Consider the following 26359-nt stretch of genomic DNA (forward strand, 5'->3'; position numbering starts at 1 on the left):
TAATTAACCACGCGGGGATAAGAGGATTTCTCCCTGCTCTCCCTGCACTGCTTGCAGCCTCCGACAGTGGGTTATTTAAAGTGAACCTGCGTAGAGAGAGAGAGAGAGAGAGAGAGAGAGGGAGGGTGGGTTAGACACACGTAGAGGAGGAGGGGGAGCTTAGCAGATCTGTGGCGCTCTGTTCTGGCTCAGTCTCTGGCGGCAGCATCTCTGTTTCGCATCACTCTCCCATAGCAGTAGATTCCACCTGCCTGCTCTGGCTGCCTCTGGTGGAAATGTACAGGACCGCAGCATCCTCTGACTGACTTCACTAACTCATCCGCCTGCAGATATGGCCAGCCAGCAGGATTCGGGTTTCTTCGAGATCAGCATCAAGTCCCTTCTGAAGTCCTGGAGCAGCAGTGAGTATCTTGGCGCTCAGAGCTATGGGATCGCAGCCAGGGCTGCCGGGATGGATCCAGATTTAGCTGGCATGTGTTGCTCTGGTGCACGTGCTCTGGTGTTGTTGTCCTCTGTTGTTTATTTGGTATGCTGGGGATCAGCATAATATGGATTTTATTGTGTGCATTGCTATCTCTGTTTTACTTTTAAAGGATAGGTCATGCAAAACTGAAAATTCGGTCATTTATTTGCCCTCATGTTATTCCAAACTTTCTGTATGAATTAAATTCTTCCGTGGAACAAAAAAGAAGATATTTTGAAGAATGTTGGCATCCAAAACACCGCATTGACTTTTATTGTATGGACAAAAAGTTTAGAGACATTTTTCAAAAATATCTTTTTTGTGTGTGTTTTATAGAAGAAAGAAAGATATACAGGTTTGGAATGACACAAGGTTGAATTTTCATTTTAGCTGACATTTTTTTTGTCTGTATTGCTTTGTAATCCCTGTCCTGGTGTTCTGGTACACAGTATGCTCCCAAGAGCAGTGTACATCAGGTGCCTGTTCTCACCAGCCTAACCGACCAATCAGCTGTGAGGGATGGTCAACCCTCAGCCAATCAGCTTGCAGCAGGAGTGGCAGTGAGAATTCTGTGCTGTTTTGTGATAACCTAGAAGGGTCTCCTTTAGAAATCAGTGCATATTTACTTTTAGTAGCTTAAACATACCTTTTGGTGTGTAAACAATATAAAGTATTTGTTTAAAAAAGAAAATGTATATGTTAATTTCTGTAAAATTTATTTCTGTGATAATAAGGTTCATTAGTTAAACATCAATGTATTAACTAACATGAACTGACCACAAACAATACATTTGATACTGTATTTACTAATCTTTGTTAATGTTAGTTAATGAAAATACAGTTGTTCATTGATTGTTCATGTTAGTTCACAGTGCATTAACTAATGTTAACAAGATTTTAATAACGTATTAGTAAATGCTGATCAAAGATTAATAAATGCTGTATAAATGCAGTTCATTATTAGTTCATGTTAACTAATGTAGTTAACTAATGTTAACTAATGAACTATATTATTAACTATATTGTAAAGTGTTACCATTTCTGTGAAACTATGTATTGTGAAAAGCGCTATACAAATCAAATTTACTTGACTTAATAAATAAAAAAAGTTCCAAACCAAAAAGTATATTTTAAGCTATTAAAATTAAATATACTTTATATATATATATATATATATATATATATATATAAGGTTATATTTTCTCATACATTGTGAGTAGTTTAATATGTTGTTTTTACAGACATTTTTTTGTAATTTAGAAGCAAATATATTTTCTGCTAATTATGAAACTTATTTTCAAGTCCGAGTGATATCAAACATTAATAAAAATAATAATTTTTTAAATATTTCAGTCTGGCAATTTAATCCTTAGTTTTTAGTCCAAATCATAATCTCTCTCTCTCTCTGCCTCAGAGTAAATGGATGAAACGTTCTTATCACTAAATCAAATGTGCTTTGCACAGAGTACCAAATATATTTTTAGCACTGGCTCAGAGGTTTAGAGCTGCGAGTGTCCTTAGGCCTAATAGGCTAAATCCAGGAAAAATGTCCTTGTTATTTAGCTGTCATAATCAACACATCTCAAATATCTGCGAACATATCTCATCTTTCAGTTTTTCTGCTTGTAATCCTGACCTATCTACATGACACAGGGATATGCAACTCTCTTCAAATGGTACAGTGTGTTCGGGCAGTTACACAACCTGATCCTATTACTCCGGGTTATAGTATACTTTAGGTGTGGATGCCCATGGGCGTCTGATGTGACCTCTGGATGTCATTTTTTGCCTTCTATTCTTTGAAGGGCTTTAGTTTAGTAACACTTTACAAAAAGGTCTAATTTGTTAACATTAGTTAACTAACATGAACTAACAATGAGGAATATCTTCTTACAACATTATTAACCTTTGTTAATGTTAATGCAAATGCTCAAATTCATGTTTTGTTCACAGTACATAAGGAATGTCAACAGATAAAAAAAATTAAATCTTAAAAATGTATTAGTAAATGGTGGTATTGTTATTTCATGTTAACTAATGTAGTTAACAAATGAAACCTTATTGTAAAGTGTTAGCCTTATTCTGCATGTTTAAAAAGTACTTTTTGTCATTGCTAATGTCTTCAGTATCTTGTTTAAGGCACCAAGTGTCAGGATGTCCCTGGATTTTGGTGGGAAAATATCGATAGAGTTTGTGATTGAGTTTCAGCTGCACTTCTCGCTGAGAACTTAGATTTTTCTCTGTTTGTTGATGAAAGTAACCAGTGGGATATGAGTGGGCTTTGCATGCTAACAGCCTGATAACCATCTGAAAATGGATGAGGCTTTATAGGTCCCATTTACAGTTATGTCAGTTGTCCCCAGGGGCCTTTTGTACACAGTTGGGGTCTATGAATGTAAAAAGCTCACATTATTTACATCAGAGGGGGATTTTGTTAGATGTATGTTTTTTTCTGTGCTTGTTGTCCACTCCCTGAGCAAGAACAAATGTTGGGAGGATTTGTTTTAGAAAGGAAAAAAGATTAAATATGTCTGTACTTGTGTTTATGTATGTGTCCCATGTCAGTGTGTGTATGTGTGTGTGTGTATAGAGAGGCGTTGTATTATGCCTTGTATTGTCCCTGTTGGGAGCAGCTCAATGCTCAGAGGCTCCTCTGCAGATCGCTGATGTAATGCTCTGTCTGAGCACATCTCTTGTTTGCAGAGTCACATGTAATGCATCAGGCTTCTGTAATCATCTAGACTGGCACTGGAGCACAGACTGACCTGTTTATCACTTCTGTCAAAAAGTAGTTTTCTGAAGAAAAAAAATCCACCGCCATAATGTCGGAGTGTTAGCCATAGTTGCTATCGGGTGTTCTAAATACTTACTAGAGAGTTGCTATAGGTGGTTGGTAGGGTATTCTCACAATATTACTGTTTTTACTGTATTTTTAACCAAATACAGTGCCTTGCGAAAGTATTCGCCCCCCTTGAACTTTGCGACCTTTTGCCACATTTCAGGCTTCAAACATAAAGATATGAAACTGTAATTTTTTGTGAAGAATCAACAACAAGTGGGACACAATCATGAAGTGGAATGAAATTTATTGGATATTTCAAACTTTTTTAACAAATAAAAAACTGAAAAATTGGGCGTGCAAAATTATTCAGCCCCTTTACTTTCAGTGCAGCAAACTCTCTCCAGAAGTTCAGTGAGGATCTCTGAATGATCCAATGTTGACCTAAATGACTAATGATGATAAATAGAATCCACCTGTGTGTAATCAAGTCTCCGTATAAATGCACCTGCACTGTGATAGTCTCAGAGGTCCGTTTAAAGCGCAGAGAGCATCATGAAGAACAAGGAACACACCAGGCAGGTCCGAGATACTGTTGTGGAGAAGTTTAAAGCCGGATTTGGATACAAAAAGATTTCCCAAGCTTTAAACATCCCAAGGAGCACTGTGCAAGCGATAATATTGAAATGGAAGGAGTATCAGACCACTGCAAATCTACCAAGACCTGGCCGTCCCTCTAAACTTTCAGCTCATACAAGGAGAAGACTGATCAGAGATGCAGCCAAGAGGCCCATGATCACTCTGGATGAACTGCAGAGATCTACAGCTGAGGTGGGAGACTCTGTCCATAGGACAACAATCAGTCGTATACTGCACAAATCTGGCCTTTATGGAAGAGTGGCAAGTTTATCGTTTAAAGTTTGCCACAAGCCACCTGGGAGACACACCAAACATGTGGAAGAAGGTGCTCTGGTCAGATGAAACCAAAATTGAACTTTTTGGCAACAATGCAAAACGTTATGTTTGGCGTAAAAGCAACACAGCTCATCACCCTGAACACACCATCCCCACTGTCAAACATGGTGGCGGCAGCATCATGGTTTGGCCCTGCTTTTCTTCAGCAGGGACAGGGAAGATGGTTAAAATTGATGGGAAGATGGATGGAGCCAAATACAGGACCATTCTGGAAGAAAACCTGATGGAGTCTGCAAAAGACCTGAGACTGGGATGGAGATTTGTCTTCCAACAAGACAATGATCCAAAACATAAAGCAAAATCTACAATGGAATGGTTCAAAAATAAACATATCCAGGTGTTAGAATGGCCAAGTCAAAGTCCAGACCTGAATCCAATCGAGAATCTGTGGAAAGAACTGAAAACTGCTGTTCACAAATGCTCTCCATCCAACCTCACTGAGCTCGAGCTGTTTTGCAAGGAGGAATGGGCAAAAATTTCAGTCTCTCGATGTGCAAAACTGATAGAGACATACCCCAAGCGACTTACAGCTGTAATCGCAGCAAAAGGTGGCGCTACAAAGTATTAACTTAAGGGGGCTGAATAATTTTGCACGCCCAATTTTTCAGTTTTTGATTTGTTAAAAAAGTTTGAAATATCCAATAAATTTCGTTCCACTTCATGATTGTGTCCCACTTGTTGTTGATTCTTCACAAAAAATTACAGTTTTATATCTTTATGTTTGAAGTCTGAAATGTGGCAAAAGGTCGCAAAGTTCAAGGGGGCCGAATACTTTCGCAAGGCACTGTAAATGCAGATCTCACCAACCCCAAACTTTTGAACAGTAGTATAAATATTATGCATATATTTGTTTGTAGATATATTGCAATAAATGTAAAATATATGACTAAAAAGTAATGCTTTTATATTTTATTTGATTACGTCAAACATGATGCTTCATGGAATTGTAGTTCATTGTTTATCTTTATTTACTGACATTTTAATGCATGAGTTCTGCTTATGCATTTTGTTTACAATATTTTTATTGAATTTTGCAAGCCTATTTGGCATCCCATTGCTGCCCATGGCTGTTTTCCTAAATGAAAGATTGTGTAATGGAGTCGGTCCGTGGAATTCAGAAGCTAGATAGTTTATCTTACTTTACGCTGTCTGTGTTTTCACTTATGAGCAAACAAGGGAGTGAGAGCGAGTGAATGAGTCTGTGCCCAATCAAATGATGTTTACACTGTTGGTTAGTGGCGGAGGGGAGATCAGGACATATAGTGTGTACTCAGGGATAAATATAGCCCTGCAACTATGCCACTGTAACATGTCAGTCCTGCACACTTGCCCAGACCTCAGCTAAAAATTCCAGCCTGACCTTCAGTCTCGAGAGGCAGTGGACGTTTACACTGCAATAGAGAGCATTCAGAAGAAGCGAGCACACATGTGGATTTGTTATCACACAATTTTCTGACTTTTGCTTCAGCTTGCGCTGAGACCGTTACAGTATGGGGCAGGTGGCGAACAGGAGAAGGTCCCGCCATTACTGGAATGATTGATAAGGACACGTGTGAGGTTTGGAAAACTGGATCATATATACTACTCCCCCACTATGGATAGTGCAGTCATGTGCTGGAATAAAACCAGCATGGTGAACTTCATCAAGGACCTGGGTAGGTGCTACAAAAGAGAAAGAGAGAGAGAAGTGAGAATCTGTCAGTGAGTGACGATGAAACTTGTAAACGGAGACAAATGAATGAGTGCAAAGCAAGCTTCAGACTTGTCCATAAGATTTTATTGGTGTTTAGATAATATTATAGCAAAATAAAAGAGACTCCTGTCACAGTGACTGTTCATTTTGCTGAATAAAAATTATGAAGAAATATATTGAGATGAAAATAAGATGGTTTGATGAAATCCTTAAAAAAAAATCCTTAAACAATAAATGTTTGTTGGCAAGCTTGTATGTTATTGAATGATTGTGCAGTTTGGTAGAATGCAATTAAATTAAAGAAATATTAATACAATTAAAAAATTAGTTTTATTATTAAATATATTATTTATAAATGAACACAGTTCTGTCATGACAACTCTCTGAGAGTTTGCCATGGCAATATGACAATAGCTATGTTTCCATCCAAAGTTGCGAATTTAACTTGCGCGCAAAATCGGAATATCGCATTTGTGAATAAAGCACAGTTTCCATCCAGTGAGTCGAAGAGAACAAAAACGTCACTTCTTGATAAACTGGCACTAAATATCACTAAGAAAAGTAGGAGAAGCCACTGTATATAATAATTTTCGCATATAATAATTTACTTGCGTCTCAGAGTGCGCAGATGAAAAGCAATAAACACGTTATCTTGCTTTCAGAGGCAGATGCTGCTGTTTGGGAACATAGTCGTGTAAGACAGTTCTAGGAGGGAATTATACTGAACCACTTTGACGAGTCCAACGGACTTTGCTCAGGCATTTCCAGAACAACCAAAACAGAATTTCAGATGCTGTGCAACTATCCAGTTATGCCGTCCCATCGCCAAGTCACATGGTTTTTTTAAAGCGCATGAAGGAATTTATTCAGTAAATGTGTTTCCATCGTAGTTTATGCACATATTTTAATATTGGATAAAAAATGTATCCAACTCAAACGAACGCATACTTTTTTTTTTTTTACTGTGCTTTTTTAGTATTTATTGTGCCTAAAATGCGCATAAAAATAGGTGGATGGAAATATAGCTAATGTTAATGTGTTTAGTCTTGGCGGAATAGATCTGCTACGCTGCTGTTATTGCTGCTGCTATTGATTATAGCTGCTGCTGCAGCAGAGCAGATACAGAACTTGCCACTGCCAATACACACACACAACATGCTGTGAACAAGTAAGATGTGCTGCTGCTGTACAAGCATGCGTGAATCACCCCGTATCAGATCTATACAAACACTATCTCACAACCAATTTGTACTTATTTAACAAGGTGGCTAGCTAATTCATATGAATTCATATGACCTCACTTGTATGACGTTACTGTACGATTTGTCTAGGTCCCAGATTAGAGGCGGGGATAGGTCATTCGTACAAATTCATACCAATTGGGCAACTCTACTAATTTGTAACATACTAATTTGTAACGAGTGAGTTTGTGCAAATTTGTACGAATTAGCCATCTTGTAAAATATGTATAAATTGCAGTGAGATTGGGTTGTCTATACAGGTGGAGCTGGGGAAGGTGGAGGGTTTCTGAAAGCATGATGCAAACTGCAGTAAACAGTATATAATAGGCAAGTATTGAATGCAAGTATTTGAATGTTGAGCAGCAAGCTCATTGGCTACTGATACAGCAGGAAGTTGGGAACCAATTAGCTGTGCCCAATAGAGAATGATGTGATTGCCAGCAGATTGGGTCAAGGATCTATCAGCACTCACCATCTAGAGTTTCATGACAAATGTACTAAAATATATTAGACTTTAGATTGAAAAAAAGTAGATTAAAAAGGGCAAGTATAAAGTAGAAATGGACTTGCTTGTATGTTTGTTGCTTTTGTTGTAGTATGTTTTTGGAGGTGGAATACTGTGGGTGACATAGAGGCCATCTTTTTGTTCTATTTAAGGGAAAGCAAAACCCAGTTTAAGCCATGTGGAACGAAGTCTGTTTTCGTCAACATATGATAAGTGTCTAAAACTAGATCAAAATTTGTTGTCAAAATTAACACTGTCACATGCCCCCTCTGCAACTTGACCACTCTTACTTACAGTACAGTCAGTCCAGTAGCTTCTCTGTGTGTTTGTGAGCACTGTGAAAGAATAATGATATAAAGTTGCACCTTCTGCTTCTAGGGTGTTACTTTAGTTGGTGTTGTTGAGGAAAGCTGGGCGTTACTTTGTGTACACAGGTTACAGTATCTGGCAAAAGCTACAGAATGGGAAGATTTGGGAAATTCTGAAGTGGATTTCCTCTGCCTGGATTAGGAAACTGTCATTGTCTGGAAGACAATACTTACTATTCATTCAAAACGTTTCTGACGTTCCTCTAAACTGGAACATTAAAAAATCCATGTAATTCACTGAAATAATGCAGATGTTCAATTTTTGGGTTTCTGAAAAAGACAAATACAATCTTCTTACAATCCTTTTCCATTTGCTTGCCTTTCAGATTAATAACATATATTATTAATAATAAAAATAGATTCATTGTATTTTTGTTATTTAGTATTTTTCATTTTATGTTTATTTGTATTATATATATATATATATATATATATATATATATATATATATATATATATATATATATATATATATATATATATAATTTTTTTTGTTTTGTTTTTTTGTCCAAAGCTTCACCAGGGTACAGCAAGCCTCCCGTACCCCCGGTTTGCTGCTCACAGGGTGAGAAGGGACCGCCAGCCATGATGCCCATCAGCGTGGACCCAGAGAGCCGGCCGGGCGAGTACGTGCTCAAGAGCCTCTTCGCCAACTTCACCACCATCTCTGAGCGCAAAATACGCATTGTCATGGCCGAACCTCTGGTGAGTGACATTTCTGAACTATTGAAGATGATGATCTTAAGACCTGTGACCATTCCATTCCTCAGAGGAAAAATAAGTCTGACAATTGTGGAGATGGTTGACCATTTAGACTGAGGGAAAGGATTGTTCAGAAGATATCAATAAAATATAAGATAATCTGGCTAATCCTTTTTTTTATTAGGCCTGCCTAGTTGTTTATGCAGCTCAGCAGCTTTCACCTTAATGTGACCCTTTATGATTCTTGTCAATAGAAATGAAATTTAGTTCTGCCAGGCATGGAGAATACAGATGAGATGTTAGTGTACAGTACTTGTACAATTACAAAACAGAATGTTTATCTCAAAGGACCTTGAACACTTAGCCAGCCTTGTCAGTATTTCCCAGACAACAGGCAAGTTGACTTGCACGTGTTTAACAGCAAGCTGCTAGTTTCATGGCCGGCAGGCAGACTAGTTTTAATTAACCCTCTCAGGACAGATATATTGTGTCCCGGCTGCTATCAGGATGAGCTCATCTTTTGTCCTCTAATTTTTACTGAACCAATAACCAAGATCAGGTTACCTGAACTGTTCAGCCACAGCTGTGTAGTGTATTGTTTGATAACTGGTAATAGATAATACATATTCTTAATACAATTCATACAAGAATATGACCTTGATTATGACCAGTTTATTTGTACATCCCTCTGACTGAACAGTAAATAGAGCGATTCATTGCTGCAGTATCTTTTTGTTTTGTTTTGTTTCAGGATCTCTTCACACACAACTCTTTTTTTGAGTCAGTCATACATTTCTTAAACTATCCCAGTCATTTAATTCAGTAGTAAGAGCATAAGGCGATCCATTAACCTCTTATATAAGGCTTGAGGGATATTTCACTGTCCTTGTCTGCCCCCTCATCTGTTTCTCCCTCAAATGACTCCAGCAACTGAAATATTTATTAACCTTAGATGAAAGGGATGCTTCAGTGGCCTGAATGGGCTCAAATTAAATTTAACATGGTCTGAATTTGTTATGTTTGACAAGCCCAGTAGAGTCAGAGAAGATGGTGTGTTCTGGGCCTGGAATCTATTAAAACATTAATACTAGTTGAATATTCAAATCAGTTATCAGCTCTGCTGTTGTCTGGAAAAAAACACAATTCTGGTGCTCGATTGAAAAATCTTACCAGAGTAGGTGTACAGAATGTAGGTCAGTTTGGTTTTTTTACGCAACCTGTGTTGTTTAATCAGCAGGTCTGATCTGTGATAGTTGCCAAGATCAGCTTTTTTACATTGCAAGACTATGCTGGTGGCCATGTTTGTGTATACACACTACTGTTCAAAACTTTAGGGTCAGTAAGATATATTTTTTAAATGAATACTTTTATTGTACACAAATCTTTTAAATTGATAAAAAAGACATTTACAAAAGATTCCTCTTTCAAATAAATGCTGTTCTTTTTAACTTTATATTCATCAAAGAAATATGAAAAAAAAACCTATCATGGTTTCCAAACAAATATTAAGCAGCACAACTGTTTTCAACACTGATAATAAGAAATATTTCTTGAACAGCAAATCAGCATATTAGAATGATTTCTGAAGGATCATGTGACACTGATGACTGCTGAAAATCATTTTATGAAAATACATTTTAAAATATATGAAAATAGAAAACAGATATTTTAATTTGCAATAATATTTAATAAAATTACTATTTTTGATCAAATAATGCAGCAATTCTAGCAATTATTTGAAAACCTTCTGTTGTTTTTACAGGAAAAACCTCTGATGAAGTCTCTTCAGAGGGGTGAAGATCCCCAATTTGACCAAGTAAGTACTGTTTGTTTTCTGCCCCCCCCCCCCCCGAACATACTGTACGCGCACATCCCCACGTCTAGTCTGTGGACAGATGTCCCAGCGGAAAGACAAGAGACAGCCTTTTAGCTGCCCAGCTGTGCCAAAAAATTAATCTGACTTTTTGAATTATTAAAATAGATTCATGGATCTGTCTGGCCTTTAATGCATTCAAAGTGACCTCAGTAAAACCTTGATGTGGTTTTTGGCTTGTCTGGCTGTCTGGGAAGTCAATTTGCATCTTTGATAGCTTAGATAAGAGAGTTTTATACCTGAAATTCACGATAGGTACTGCTCCATCACGTCTTCAAACATTTTGTGCAGTGCGCAATAAATTATTTCTTCTCATAATTTCTTCTAGTTATTTTATACAGGGCTCAACAATAAGGATTGTATTTTGGCCTGGGGCCAGTGCAAGAGCTTCGGGCTAGTTGATGGAACTGTCCCTCGCTCTATTGAAACAGTGTTTTATCTTATATTCTTTAATCATGTGCAGCACATGCATTGATCATGTCATTACTTTCCAGATTTTTTTTGTCTTGGAGTGTCCTGTATAATTATAAATGAAGTATAATTTTTTATTTAATATTTCATTAAAAAGGTGTGAGTATATATATATATATATATATATATATATATATATATATATATATATATATATATATATATATAATGAGCCAAAACATTAAGACCACTCATTTCCTAACAAGGTCATGTGTCAAATTCTGAGTAGATTAGAGTGTTAGTGAGCAATCTTGTAGTCAACGTGTTGGATGCAGCAGAAATGGGCAGGAGTAAACCCCTGAGAGACTTTGGCAAGGGTCAAATTGTTATGGTCAGACAAGTGGGTTAAAGCATCTCTGAAAAGGTCAAGCCTTGTGTGTTGCTCACGCTCAGCATTGGTGAGTTCCTACGGACAGTGGTCCGAGGAGCCATAAACCACAAAATTGACGGGTTTGGGCAATGAAGACTATCCTGTCTGGTCTGAACCGATAGAACCGATGTGGCACAAGTCACAGAAAATTCTAATGATGTTACGAGAGAAATGTGTCACAACACAGTGCATCGCACTATGCTGCGTATGGGGCTGCTGTAGATGCCTATGATGACCCCTGTTCACTGTCGAAAGTGCCTACAATGTACACACGAGAGTCAGAACTGGACCTTGGAGGAGTGGAAGAGGGTTGCCCGGTCCGATGAACATCGCTGTAAATCAGGTACTTCCCTTCATTGCAATGGTATTGCCTGATGGTAATGACCTCTTTCAGCAGGATAGCGCACCCTGCCACGCTGCACACATTGTTTAGGAATGGTTTTAGAAACAACGAAGAGTTCAAGGTGTTGCCCTGGCCTACAAATTCCCCAGGTCTCAATCTGATTGAGCCTCTGTGGGACGTGCTGGACCAACAGTTCCAATCAATTGTGGCTCCACCTCACAAACTACTTGAAGGATCTGCTGCTAATGTCTTGGTGCCAGATACCACAGGACACCTTTAGGGTGTCCATGCCCCGGCAGGTCGAAGCTGTTTGGTGGCACGTGGATGACCAACAGAATATTAGGCAGGTGGTCATAATGTTTTGGCTCATCTGTGCATACTAGTAAATATATATATATATAATTTTGAAAACCAGTAGCCAGACTGAGCAAGCAGAAACAAATCCTTATTGTTGAGCTTTGTTATGTGATTATAATTCCCAAACTCGTTTGTAAATAATGACAAAAGTATCTGCAAAATGAATACATGTACAAAATATCTAAAAACCAGAATTTAATTTCAGATACCCTTGAGTAAATGCATTGAAAGCCCAGAATGAAAGGGCTTTTTATTGCTGGCTTGGGTGGAGTGTGTGTTCTCTGCCCTGAGTTTGTAAGTTTGTTTCTGTATGCATGTATGTGTGTGTGTTGGAGGCAGGTGAATAGCAGCCTCATTCAGAGCTCACAGGGCTGTGTTTGTACCCATGATCCCTTGGGCTTTTCAGCAGCCTCACTGAGAGCGGATTCTTCTCCCAGGGTTCATCAGGGAATGAAGGGCTCGTTGTGTTCACACTCAGTCCCAGAACACCGCCCTTTTTCCCTCCCTTTCCTGTGTGTCGAGTCCTCACTTGGGACGGCCTTTCCTTCCTGCACTTATTACCCCAAATCCCTCCCCTTTTCTCACTTTCTTTGCATCCTAGATACACATTTAAGACACATACTCACACAATACCCCCTGCTTTCACCTCCACACTCAAAATACCTTTCTCCTGAAGATGCACTATGAAATATATGGCCTATATACAGTACTATACTCAAGGTGTGCACAATTTTTAGTTTGTTTATGTGGTGATTAATACATGCTCTCCTTTCATTTTCAGTTGATCAGCACAATGAGTTCTTTGGCCGAGTATTGCCTACCATCTATCTTGCGCACCCTTTTTGACTGGTACAAAAGACAGAACGGAGTTGACGATGAATCCCACGAGTACAGACCGCGTTCAAATACAAAGTCCAAAAAGTAAGTCCTGTTTGTACAGTATCTCTTAGATAATGCTGATCATTTAAGCTTGTTTCAATATAAAATACTTAATTATGCATAATGCAGTTTAGTAATGCAAGTCATGTATATTAAAGACCAATGAATTTAGATTTGTAGTGTCATTTATTAGCTTTAGAGCCATTTATACCCATGCTCGTGCATATGCAGATATATTTTAGTTCTGTTTCCTGTGTTTGAGTTTGTTTCTATGGTTTCTCATTGATTTGATTATCATGTGCACCTGTTGTTCATTTTTCTTTTGATTAGTTTGACTTGTTTTTAAACCCTGTGTTTGTTCAGTTCATTGTCATTTCTTGTATGATTATGTTTGGTTATTCTGTTCCCGTGTTCTGTGCATTATATGCTATATATAGTTTTTTGGTTTCTTTTGAGTTTATAAATAAAGTTGAACTGCTGCGTTTAAAGGTGCCATCGAACCTTTTTTTACAAGATGTAATATAAGTCTAAGGTGTCCCCTGAATGTGTCTGTGAATTTTCAGCTCAAAATACCCCATAGATTTTTTTTAATTAATTTTTTTAACTGCCTATTTTGGGGCATCATTAAATATGAGCCGATTCATGCTGCGGCCCCTTTAAATCTCATGCTCTCCGCCCACGGAGCTCGCGCTTGCCTTGAACAGTGCCTAAACAAAGTTAAAATGGATCTTTACAAAGTGTTCGTCATGCATGCTGTATGCATGCGTCGGATTATGTGAGTATTGTATACTGTTATATTGTTTACATTGATTCTGAATGAGTTTGACAGTATGCTCCGTGGCTAACGGCTAATGCTACACTGTTGGAGAGATTTATAAAGAATGAAGTTGTGTTTATGAATTATACAGACTGCAAGTGTTTAAAAATGAAAATAGCGACGGCTCTTGTCTCTGTGAATACAGTAATAAACGATGGTAACTTTAACCACATTTAACAGTACATTAGCAACATGCTAACGAAACATTTAGAAAGACAGTTTACAAATATCACTAAAAATATCATGTTATCATGGATCATGTCAGTTATTATTGCTCCATCTGCCATTTTTCGCTATTGTTCTTGCTTGCTTACCTAGTCTGACGATTCGGCTGTGCTGCTCCAGACGTTAATGCCTGCCCTTGTCTAATGCCTTTCATAATGTTGGGAACATGGGCTGGCATATGCAAATATTGGGGCGTACACCCCGACTGTTACGTAACAGTCGGTGTTATGTTGAGATTCGCCTGTTCTTCAGAGGTCTTTTAAACAAATGAGATTTATATAAGAAGGAGGAAACAATGGAGTTTGAGACTCACTGTATGTCTTTTCCATGTACTGAACTCTTGTTATTTGAACTATGCCAATATAAATTCAATTTTTCATTCGAGGGCACCTTTAAATCCAGCCTTTTTTATTTTACCTTTCTTCAACCATGCTGTGACAGAACCAATTATATAATAATAATTAGAAATGCTTATTGAGCAGCAAATCAGCATATTAGAATGATTTCTGAAGGATGACGTGACACTGAAGACTGGAGTAATGACTGCTGAAAATTCAGCTTTACCATCACAGAAATAAATTACATTTAAAATATATGTAAATAGAAAACAGTTATATTAAATTGTAGTTATATTTCATAATAGTACTGTTTTTACTGAACTTAAGAGAAAAAAAGACATCTTACATACATTTTTTTAAATTCTAGTGTAAATAACCAATCCATAGGGTCTTTAATGAAGTAAAAAGAAGAGCAATGAGACAGCAGTGCAATGTCACTTGACCTGATAGCTTCTGTTGTAACTGGATGATTTGACACAATTGTGCCAAAATAGCCCTGTGACATCAGACAGCCAACTGGTTGTTCAGTGACTCAGAAGCTTCTATGACTTCTGCTTCCTGTAGCTGGAGTGCAAAAACTCCCTTTCATCATTGAGAAATGATATTTCAGTCTGTGAATGTGTGAGAGATTGGAAGCAAAATTGGCTTACGTAATCTGTTTGCATTCTCTCTCTTTCTATTTCCCAGCGATGAGCAGCAAAAAGATTATCTGCTTGAGAGGAGAGACCTAGCCATTGACTTCATCTTCTCTCTTGTGCTTATAGAGGTTCTGAAACAGGTAACGTCAAACTGGCAAATGCACTTTTATTTGCATCTAAATAAATTTAGATGCAAATAACTAACAGACATCAAATATGTTAGAGTGAGGGGAATTGCAAAATTAGCAGTAGATTCAACCTTAGAAGAGATTATTGATATACAGTTTCAAAGGTTTTTGAGATCACAGAAAGCCACAATTGACCAATCAGAATCAAGTATTTTAGAGAGCCATGTTATAAAATGTGATACTCTTTGTGTTTTTCCCATTTGGCCAGATGCCCCTCCACCCAGTTGTGGATGGTTTGGTCCATGAAGTCATTCATTTGGCTTTTAAGCACTTTAAATATAAAGAGGGGTAAGATACCTTTTTTCTCTTTAGAATTCTCTATTGGATACATTTAGTGAAATAAATTAATAGAAATTCATACATTTGTTTTATTATGACCAGGTATCATGGTCCCAACACTGCCAACATGCACATTGTAGCTGATCTCTATGCAGAAGTAATCGGAGTTTTAGCACAAGCAAAGTAAGTACTCATCAATCCAACAATGACAATGGTATTTTTATTCAGCAATGTCGAACTGTGCTTTATGAAAAGTGTGAAAAAGCATACTAGGCCTGGAAATCAGCCTTTGTGAGTTTCTAGATCTTCAGAAGAGCATAGCTTTCAAGTGGTCTGGATGCTTAGCATCCTCTGTACATAAGTGTCATTCTTATAATGTGTGTGGTAGTTACAAAACAACTGCGCCCCTGTCGTTGTTGTAGAACAGTTGCTAATGCATGTCTGTTTTATTTCTGCCTGAGTGAAACATTCTGGGAAACTGTTGTCTGTTGGTCCAAACTTTTTCAAAAGATGTTACCAGACCTCAGCTCAGGGTCTGATTTACTGAGCAGTGCTGTCCGTTTCCATCCACAGTGTACACTCTTACCAAACAGCATGGTGAAAATGTCCAGTGAATATTTTATCTATTTTTTTGTTTTCTTTTGATTTGATATCTACTTTGATCATGCAGTAGTTTAGACAGGATTTCCATGGAAAATCTGGTAATATCAGGAAATGTCATTGAAACTAATAAATCTTAGTTTAAATCTTAGATTTTTTATCTAATATTTAGATATTTGTGAGTGCTTGTTTAGAGTAAAACGTGCCCATAAGGCAGTGATTTTATCTGTCAATTTTTTGTATAGATTTCCTGCTGTTAAAAAGAGGTTCATGAGTGAGCTGAAGGAGCTCCGTCAGAAGGAGCAGAGCCCGTACGTGGTCCAAAGCACCATCAGCCTCATAATGGGTGTGAAGTTCTTCCGAGTGAAGATGTATCCTGTAGAGGAGTTTGAAGCCTCCTTTCAGTTCATGCAGGTAAACATAGAATATTAAGACATTTGGATAATATTCCTTTCACAATGCATATTTATATGGTTATTTATTTATACTGAAAGCTAACCCTGCTTTTCACAATGCTGTGCTCCTTTCTGTCACAGGAGTGTGCACAGTATTTCCTGGAAGTGAAGGACAAAGACATCAGACATGCTTTGGCTGGACTCTTTGTGGAAATTCTAGTTCCTGTAGCAGCGGTTAGAGAAATCTTATTAAGATCAGTCAACATGTCTTATTTACATGTATTTTGCACACCACTCACCCGTTTCTGTCCTTTAATAGGCTGTCAAGAATGAGGTAAATGTTCCTTGTTTAAGGAACTTTGTGGAGAGCTTGTATGACACCACCTTGGACCTTTCAACAAGAAAGAAACATTCTCTGGTCAGTCTGGTTTTCATTAGATATAGCGTTTCATACTGTCTGAATGCACTCTGGTCATTATGTACCCCTCCCTGGTCTTTTAGGCTTTGTATCCACTGGTAACATGTCTGCTGTGTGTCAGCCAAAAGCAGTTCTTCCTCAACAGATGGCATGTCTTCCTTAACAACTGCCTCTCAAATATAAAGGTATATGGTTTCATTGTGTTCTAGTTTTTTTCTTTATTCAATAATTTGTGATTCAACCAGAATGGCAAACAGGATTGCTCACAACATATACTTTGTTGTTTCAGAGCAAGGACCCTAAAATGGCACGGGTAGCGCTAGAGTCCCTCTACCGACTTCTGTGGGTCTACATGATCCGCATCAAATGCGAGAGCAACACTGCGACGCAGGGGTAAGCACATCCATGGTCTGTAGCTACTTGCGTTTAAAGCCACTACCAAAACGCCCATCTGAGGCCCCCAGAGACAAGCCGTGGGTAGGTCTGCAGTAAACTAATTTTACATAATACAGACCATCTTATGAATACCAGCTTTCTTGATGGAGTTCAAGAAGGCTGAAAAAAATAATAATAAAAACAAGTCTGTATCCTGCCCCTCCCATGTCCGCCAGTCCAATGATCCCGGGGTGTGACCACTCCTCTCAGCCCTTTAAGTGGCAGCGAGTAAACAAGCAATCCATTACAGTTGTCGTGCCTCAAGCGGAGGGGTAGAAGACTTGGTAATTACTGACAGTGCTGCCAGAAATGGGTGGAGAAAGGAGAGGACTAGAAGGGAGGCTGGTGGTCATGGGTGATGGGTGTTGGAATGCCAAAATCGTCCACTGGGAATCGAAAGCTTGGAAAACTAAACCATATACACACCCATGTTTGATCTTCAGGGCCAAAAATGAACAGTGAACAAGTTTAAATGTCTTATGTAGCTAATCCACAATAGATTGATCAGGATTAACATGATATATGGTTGACATTGTTTGGGAAAGGGTGTACATGCCCTTAAAGGATTTGAACACCAGAAGAGGAAGTTGTGGTGATAGATTTTGATCTGTGGGCTATGCAGTTTATGTGTAGTATAAACTGAACACTGCATATTATAAAGAAGTACAGTCCCACTTCATATTAATTGTCTTTAACTAATATATAATAACATTTAAATTAATCTGTTGATGCACTGCACTTATTGTGTACATAGATTTTTTTTTTACATTATACGTACTCCTACGTTGTAATTAATTTCTGTAACTACATCTATAAATACATTATTGATCCCCTATATTATCAATTAACCACCCTTAAACTTAACCATACCACCAAACCTGTCCCTTACCTTACCGTATCCCACCTCAATAACAGCAAAAGTGTTTTGCAATACAACATGAACACAATAATTACATTGTATTTATTTTTTGATGCAAGTACCTAATAGTTAAAGACACCTAATATAAAATGTGACTATATGTGAAACAGTATTCATTATCCAACAGTACACATTTCATACTTTAGTATGCTATTTAGTACGCTCTAGTATGCTTTAGTTAAATAAAAATTGTTATTTGGCATTTAAGATCCAATTTTATTTTAGAGTTAGTTCACCCAAAAATGAAAATTCTGTCATTAATTACTCACCCTCATGTTGTTCCACACCCGTAAGACCTTCATTCATCTTCAGAACACAAATTAAGATATTTTTCATTAAATCTGATGGCTCAGTGAGGCCTTTATTGCCAGCAAGACAATTAACACTTTCAAATGCCCAGAAAGCTACTAAAGACATATTTTAAAACAGTTCATGTGACTGCAGTGGTTCACTCTTAATGTTATGAAGCGACGAGAATACTTTTTGTGTGCCAAGAAAACAAAATAACGACTTTATTCAACAATATCTAGTGATGGACGATTTCAAACCACCGCTTCATGAAGTTTCAAAGCTTTACAAATCTTTTGTTTCGAATCAGTAGTTCTGAGCGCGTGTCAAACTGCCAAAGTCACGCCCACCAGTGGTGCACCATTGAAATTTCGAAACACTTATGATGTAATAAAGCTTCGTTTACTGAAATCACGTGACTTTGGCAGTTTGATACGCAGTCCGAACCACTGATTCGAAACAAAAGATTTGTAAATTGATTTGCTACTTATTGATTTGTAAAATGTGCTTCGTCTTTTTTTAAAATTAAGCGCTGTTAGAGTTGAATGAGCTGAGGGGTTTAATGCAGGGTCTAATGATTTAATGAAACCCAAATTTTGAACAGTTTTTAATGTACAAATACTTTTTATGAACCCTTGAATTTCAATACAGAGACATCTGTTGCACAATAATTTCGCTGTGCCGTTTCTCAGTCCCCAGAGGGTGTTAAAGCTAATATGCAGGTTTTATACTAGTGCCAATGGACAAACGAAATCCAACAGTTTTACCATACCAATGTTTTTTATGGACCCTTACTTTGAACATCATATTATTACTGTTGAATCAGCCAAGTCATTTCATGGCTCAATTAAAGCTAACATTTGGGCTTCATACTAGAGGTAATGGTCTAACAAAATACAAATTTCAAACAGCTTTTACTTTACCAGTCTTTTTAAATGACACTTTATATTTGTAAATACAGTGCTCAGCATAAATGAGTACACCCCCTTTGAAAAGTCACATTTTAAACAATATCTCAATGAACACAAAAACAATTTCCAAAATGTTGACAAGACTACGTTTTATATAACATCTGCTTAACTTATAACATGAAAGTAAGGTTAATAGCATAACTTAGAGAACAAAATTCTGAGTTTTATTCAAATTAGGGTGATGCAAAGATGAGTAAACCCCACTGAAAGTCTCTGGAGCAAAGCTAAATTTTAGACTACAAATGTCTAATTTGACAAGAATTCAACCACAGGTGAGTCTAATTATTCATTACACACGTGTCCAGCAGACAGTTGACTATAAAAGGGTGTTAAAACCCCTTCTCATTTCATGCTGTCAGCAATGGCACCACATGGAAGAGAAATGTCACAAGACCTGAGAAAGAAAATAATTTCTTTACACCAGAAAGGTGAAGGCTACAAGAAGATCAGCAAAGCTTTACTTATCAGTCAGAATACTGTAGTAGTACAAAAATTAAAAAAAGATGGAACTGCAACATCTCACAGAGACGTCCAGGTCGTCCACGGTAGTTAACACCTCGACAGGAGCATCTTCTGATGAGAAGGGTTGAAGAAAATCAGCATGCAAGTTCACTGCAGTTATCTAAAGAAGTAAAAAGCCAAACTGGGGTGACTATTTCCCGTGACACAATACGGCGTACACTGCAGAGGAATGGCATGCATGGGTGCCGTCCACGAAAGAAGCCTCTCCTAAAGCTCAAGAACAAAAAAGCCCGCCTAGAGTTTGCCAGGGCCCATGCTGACAAAGATGAAGACTACTGGGACTCTATACTCTGGAGTGTTGAGACCAAGATAAATGTTTTTGGAACTAATAACTAATCTAAGTTATATTATTAACCTTACTTTCATGTTATAAGTTAAACAGATGTTATTTTAAACTTAGTCTTGTCAACATTTTGGAAATTGTTTTTGTGTTCATTGAGATATTGTTTAAAATGTTACTTTTTTTAAGGGGGTGTACTCATTTACGCTGAGCACTGTACCTGTAAATGGCTAATTTCAAAAGAAATACATGCAGTTGAAGGGTTTATATTAGAAAGCCTACCATAAATTGTTAGAAATTTAGCTTTCGTTAAACCATTACCTCTAGTCCTTGTTAGTCCTTGTTAGCTTTGGTGGCCAAGAAATGAACTATAGCATTTTCGTTGTCTTGTGACTTGTTTCTGTTGTGTTGTGGCTTGATTCCACAGTGTTGTTAACTTATATCTGCTTTTTTAATTTCCCTTGTGTTGTAGACTGCTGAGACTTCTTTCAAAAACATTAAAACATCTTACCGATCCCAAACTTTTGAACGGTAGTATATATTTAAGAAGGAGCAAAGTTGGGCATGATATTAGATATCTAAAGCATGGGAGGGAGAAGTTAGTTCTGGAACCACAAGGATCAAATTAGGCAGGAAAACCAGTCAGCTCATAGTTCTTGCAAGAGGGATATATTACATTATAGCAGGTCATAAATATCAGAAACCATGGATTTGAGTGCCACATACCAAAAAGCTGCAACTTAGGAGTTTATCAACCACTATAAATAAGCCCAAAGAGAACAAACCTCCCTTAAAAATAAAATTCCGCAAATAGGCCAGGCTCCGCCACTGTAATGGAATGCTAATTATTTATTACAAGCTATCTGTGTCACTATGCTTTGACCTTCTTTTTTTGGTATGTGCCAATGCCTGATTCTACACTTGTTATTGGTAAAGACTGCAATCTTGTCCCCACAGCCGCCTCAACTCTATTGTGACGACCCTGTTCCCTAAAGGATCCCGCAGCGTGGTTCCTAAAGATATGCCTCTCAATATATTTGTTAAAATTATCCAGTTTATTGCACAGGTATGTCTGCCATTAAATAACAGACAGATCTAAAACCAAGATCTCAGTGTTAATCTCTTGTTAGCTGTTAAACCATTTGTTGTGCAAACTGTGCATGTGTCTAAGGACAAAGTATTTAGTGTTGTTACCAAAATAAATAGAAGGTGACTGCTAGATTCCCATCAATACTAGCAACACTAGACATTTTTAGTGTTCCTCATGCAGCATGTAATAAAATATTTTTGCATACCGTATCATTGCAAACGCAACTTTCATTTCCTCATTCTCATTTATCTTACAGGAAAGACTTGACTTTGCAATGAAAGAAGTAATTTTTGACCTTCTCTGTGTTGGGAAGCCTGCAAAAGCCTTTAGTCTTAATCCAGAGGTAAAGTATTGTCAGATTACAATAGCTGTAGTAGCTTTATCTCAAGGTGATAATACACGGGACAACTTTTTTTGAGCAATGTTGCCAAGTGATGTTGCTTGGGCACTTTCCTATTGAGAATGGGCAACAAATTTCAATCTAAAGTATCCAGATAGAAATTTGTTGCCCATTCTCATTGGGAAAGTGCCCAAGCAACATTGCTCGGCAACATTGCTCAAAAGTTGCCCCGTGTATCATCACCTTCAGTGTTATGGCTCTCATATCTTGATGTTGTGGATGTCGGTTCCATAGAGAATGAATATAGGTCTCAGAGCATTCCTGGTCATTGCCGACAAGCTGCAGCAGAAAGATGGCGAGCCTCCCATGCCGAACACGGGGGCCACGCTCCCTTCTGGAAACACACTACGAGTCAAAAAGACGTTCCTAAGCAAGCCTCTGACTGAAGATGAGGCTAAAGTCATAGGTGAGTTCATCTATTCTACTTTTATAAGAATAATTTAAACAAAATCAAGGCTTTTGTCTGTGGAACTGAAAACTCAATTCATGAATGTTATTGCGTTGAATAACAAACACATAAACAACACATTTTCTCCTTAAACTCTTGGAGTTACTATTGGAGAACATGTAGGGTTTTTTTTCACTGTTTTTGTCTTTCCAAACACTTAGGAATGTCCCTATATTACCCCCAAGTGCGGAAAGCTTTAGACAATATCCTCAGACATTTGGATAAGGAGGTTGGCCGCTGTATGATGCTGAGTAACGCACAGATGCTGAATAAGGAACCCGAGGATATGATTACGTATGTCACACATGACACTTGTCTATGTCCAGTAATGTGGTATATCTGATTCTCTGCACACACCTGTTCGACCCATCAGTACAACTAATCCTGAGCTTGTCAGTGGACTCATTTCTGTTTGAGCTTACGTGACCTCTCTCTATACTGACAGGGGCGAGAGGAAACCCAAGATTGACCTCTTTAGGACATGCATGGCCGCCATTCCACGCATCCTTCCCGATGGCATGTCCAAGTCAGAGCTCATAGACCTTTTGGCTCGGTGAGTTTGTGCGTGCATGGGCGTGTGAGCAGGAAACATTTGCTTCAACGTATTGCCCGATGGTCAGGTTTCCTGAAAGCTTCAGTAACGTGATCCCTCCCTGCCCCCAGCTTGAATAGGATGTCCCAGTGCAATCTGAGTCTGCTCTAATCAGACTTAATTCTTCATGTTTAAGCCATTAGGTCAGCCAGCTAGTTCAGACTTTCTGTGAACTTCCACCTCTGGAGCTGGAGTGGCTTCTTTGCTATAGTGAAAGATCTTGGAAAGTACACAGATTATTTATCTTAGTGCATGGTACTATTTAGATACATATGAGAACATTGTAAAGGTGAAATTTACCAGAAAAAAAAAAAAAAAAAAAAAAAAAAAATATATATATATATATATATATATATATATGTTCAAATATATACTGAATCAAAATATGTTTGAAAAATAAAACAATTTTAATATAAAATGTAATGTATAATTTATATATTTTAATATATATTATTTTGGGGTGGTTTCCCGGACAGGGTTTAAATTAAGCCAGGATAGGCCTTAATCTAGAATAGTTAATCGTGGATTTCTGTAACACATAAAATACAGATTACTAAAACCTGGCCTATGGAGTCCTGAATTAAAATAAACGTAAAATCATCTGTGCTAATCTGAATTAGCATGAGAGAGTTTGCCTAGAAAACATGGAATGAACCAAGAAAAGCTTAAAATTGTATGAAACTGAGAAGCAAATCCAAGGAAAACAATGGCAGCAGAAAAAGACTGCAATCCAAAAAAAAAAAAAAAAACTTTACTAAACAAGAGACAGTTCTTTTAAAGCAAGCAAAATACATCAGCTGTGGAAAAAAAAAATAATGCCTGGAAATCTGTTTGTAATTAATTCTATTTAAATAGATGAATTCTATATGTATAATAATCCTATGATTATTAATGCTTTTGTTTGTCCTTTACATAGCAACAAACTAAACATAACTATTTACACATGTGATAATCACTGTTGGCAGTCTAGAAATGATACTGGTTTGATCCAAAGCACTATCATAGAGATTGCTTCATTATATAAAAAAGGCAATCCTCAACTCAAGCACAAGCTCAGCACTTCACCACAACGGTAATCTTCAAAAAACACTAACATAACAAAAACGTTTACATAATAGAACATTAAACAGAAAGACGTCTCTCCATATTCTCATCTTTCTAAAAAAATGCATAAAATAACACTTTTTCAACATTTACTCTCCCACTTCAGCCCGGTGCAAAGCATGATGGGAAGTGAAAGTCCTGTTTGATTGGGTTACTTGACTGAAACATGTTATTTCAAAATGAAAACATCAAGTGAGTTCTAGTAACCATTTCAAGTCAGTTTAACATGAAGCAATCAGATTTGAACCAGAAACAATGGTGTTAAATCAAAATAAATTGTTTAAATAAAGTGAACAGCATCAAAAAAAAAAAAAAAAAAAAAAAAAAAAAATATATATATATATATATATATATATATATATATATATATATATATATATATACACACACAGTGTATATCAATATTGATATATATCCAAGTAATATATGTGTCTTCTTTGAAACACAACGTTAATCCTGGTAGGTTTAATTTAAGCCTCAATTTAGTCCTGGAGTAGCTCTAGTCTTCCTCCAGGAAATCATCTTATTAAACTCTGGACTAGACTAAGTCTAGGACTATTTTAAACCATGACAGAGAAAGCAGATTTCTGTTAATCTGGTTTAAAGGGCCATTTTATTCTAAGACTAGGCTTAATCTCTGTCTGGGAAACCGCCCCATAATCATTTAAAATGTATAATAAAAAATATGATATAATATTAGAATTAAATTAAATATATATATATATATATATAATATATATAATATAATTAAATTAAATATATATATATATATATTATATATATATATATATTATTAGTATTATTATTTTTAAATGTGAGAGAAATATGGAACATGTTTTGTGATCTTTTTACTGGCAGGTTAACCATCCATATGGATGATGAACTGCGTCTGATAGCCCAGAATTCCCTGCAGAGTCTGCTGGTGGACTTCTCAGACTGGCGGGAGGAAGTGCTCTTGGGCTACTGCAGCTTCCTGCTCCGAGAGATACAGGACACACACCAAACCCTCCTGGACTCCTCACTTAAACTACTGCTTCAGTTGCTCACACAGTGGAAACTGGCCCTTCTCAGCACCAGCAAGAGCCTGGACACATCGAAGATCTGCTCCACTGAAGTAAGAAGAGAAAATCTCAAAAAGATCTCAAATTGAGGCTTAATCATAATGTAAAATATATATATATATATATATATATATATATATATATATATATATATATATATATATATATATATATAATATATAATAATAATATTTAAATAATATAATATAATATAATATAAAGCTGTGTATGCTCTTTAGTTGTTACAGAATAGCTCTGGCTCCAGGCTGCCTGCTGAACGGACCCCTCACTCCACAGTCCTGCATGCTGTTGAGGGTCTCGCTTTAGTGCTGCTGTGCTCCTGCCAGACAGGTACGCGCAAACTAGCCGTGTCCATCCTGCGAGAGGTCCGCCAAATCTTCCTCACCATCGGGCAGACTGAGGTAAGAGCCGCTTGGAGCCTAACTTGATCAGATAAAGGCCTTTGAAAATACATCCGCTCATTTTATGGTTGAATGTGGTCTATACAGGAAGATGAAAGGCCCATGATAGATGTACTGGACCAGCTGAGCCCAGTGGTGCTCGAGAGCTTTGCCCACGTGGCGGTGGCTGACTCGGTGAGTGCCTCTCTGTTCGGTACTTTGCGGTTTCGCTCACATGTGAGTCTCGGAGGACGTCTACAAAGTGTCTTCTGTTCTGAGTTTATAAGAAAGTCTCTGAGCTTGGAGTTTAGTTCATTAGGTGGTGGGACTTAGACAAACAATGATTTGTGTAAATTCAGAATCACATAGATACCAGATACCAGAGCTAAATTTAGTGTAAATACATTTTGTGTTTTGTCTGTAACGTCATTATCCTCCAAAAATCCAAAAACTGTTGAGTTCTCTAGTGGCCACTATGATCTTTCCCCTTCCACTTCCTCGCAGGCGTCTCTTCCCGCCGGGCAGCAAGCGGACATGCAGTGGCTGGTGGAGTGGAACGGATCTCTGGTCGGCAGCCACTATGACGTGCGGAGCCCGTCTCGTGTGTGGATCTTGGCACAGTCTCTGAAGGAACCCTGGGCTCTGTGCCTCTTCAGCCTTCTGAGACAGGAGTACCTACCCAAGCACTGTCCCACAGCGCTCAGCTACGCCTGGCCCTACGCCTTCACCCGCCTGCAGCTCCTCATGCCTTTACTTGAGCCCAGGTGAGGGATGGATAAAACCTTTAAGGGGGCATTTGACCTACATCTATATATCATTGAGAGATTGGTCTGCACTGTAGCTTTAATTATTGTGGCAATCTAATAGGTTTTTAAAGCATTTGAATCTAGTTGACCAGGCTTTAACCTCAAAGTGTAGGAGGTTTTTAAGC

The 26359-nt window shown here is 37.6% G+C and overlaps 1 protein-coding gene across 1 annotated transcript in view; it reads left to right on the plus strand.

Moving 5' to 3' along the window:
• The first annotated feature begins 185 nt into the window (after nucleotides 1-185).
• Nucleotides 186-26359, plus strand: part of frya (furry homolog a (Drosophila)) — a 70598-nt gene continuing 44424 nt past the window's right edge. Inside the window, 21 exon segments of the mRNA XM_048162012.1 lie at nucleotides 186-401; nucleotides 8539-8729; nucleotides 10489-10542; nucleotides 12922-13061; nucleotides 15087-15177; nucleotides 15434-15513; nucleotides 15607-15687; nucleotides 16350-16518; nucleotides 16641-16733; nucleotides 16819-16917; nucleotides 17001-17102; nucleotides 17207-17310; nucleotides 21290-21398; nucleotides 21679-21765; nucleotides 22057-22228; nucleotides 22432-22564; nucleotides 22716-22823; nucleotides 24825-25080; nucleotides 25267-25449; nucleotides 25537-25623; nucleotides 25933-26192. Coding sequence (XP_048017969.1) covers nucleotides 332-401; nucleotides 8539-8729; nucleotides 10489-10542; nucleotides 12922-13061; nucleotides 15087-15177; nucleotides 15434-15513; nucleotides 15607-15687; nucleotides 16350-16518; nucleotides 16641-16733; nucleotides 16819-16917; nucleotides 17001-17102; nucleotides 17207-17310; nucleotides 21290-21398; nucleotides 21679-21765; nucleotides 22057-22228; nucleotides 22432-22564; nucleotides 22716-22823; nucleotides 24825-25080; nucleotides 25267-25449; nucleotides 25537-25623; nucleotides 25933-26192 — 2669 coding nt within the window. The 5' untranslated portion in view covers nucleotides 186-331.

This window comes from Megalobrama amblycephala, linkage group LG16, assembly GCF_018812025.1.
Source record: "Megalobrama amblycephala isolate DHTTF-2021 linkage group LG16, ASM1881202v1, whole genome shotgun sequence".
NCBI lineage: Eukaryota > Metazoa > Chordata > Actinopteri > Cypriniformes > Xenocyprididae > Megalobrama > Megalobrama amblycephala.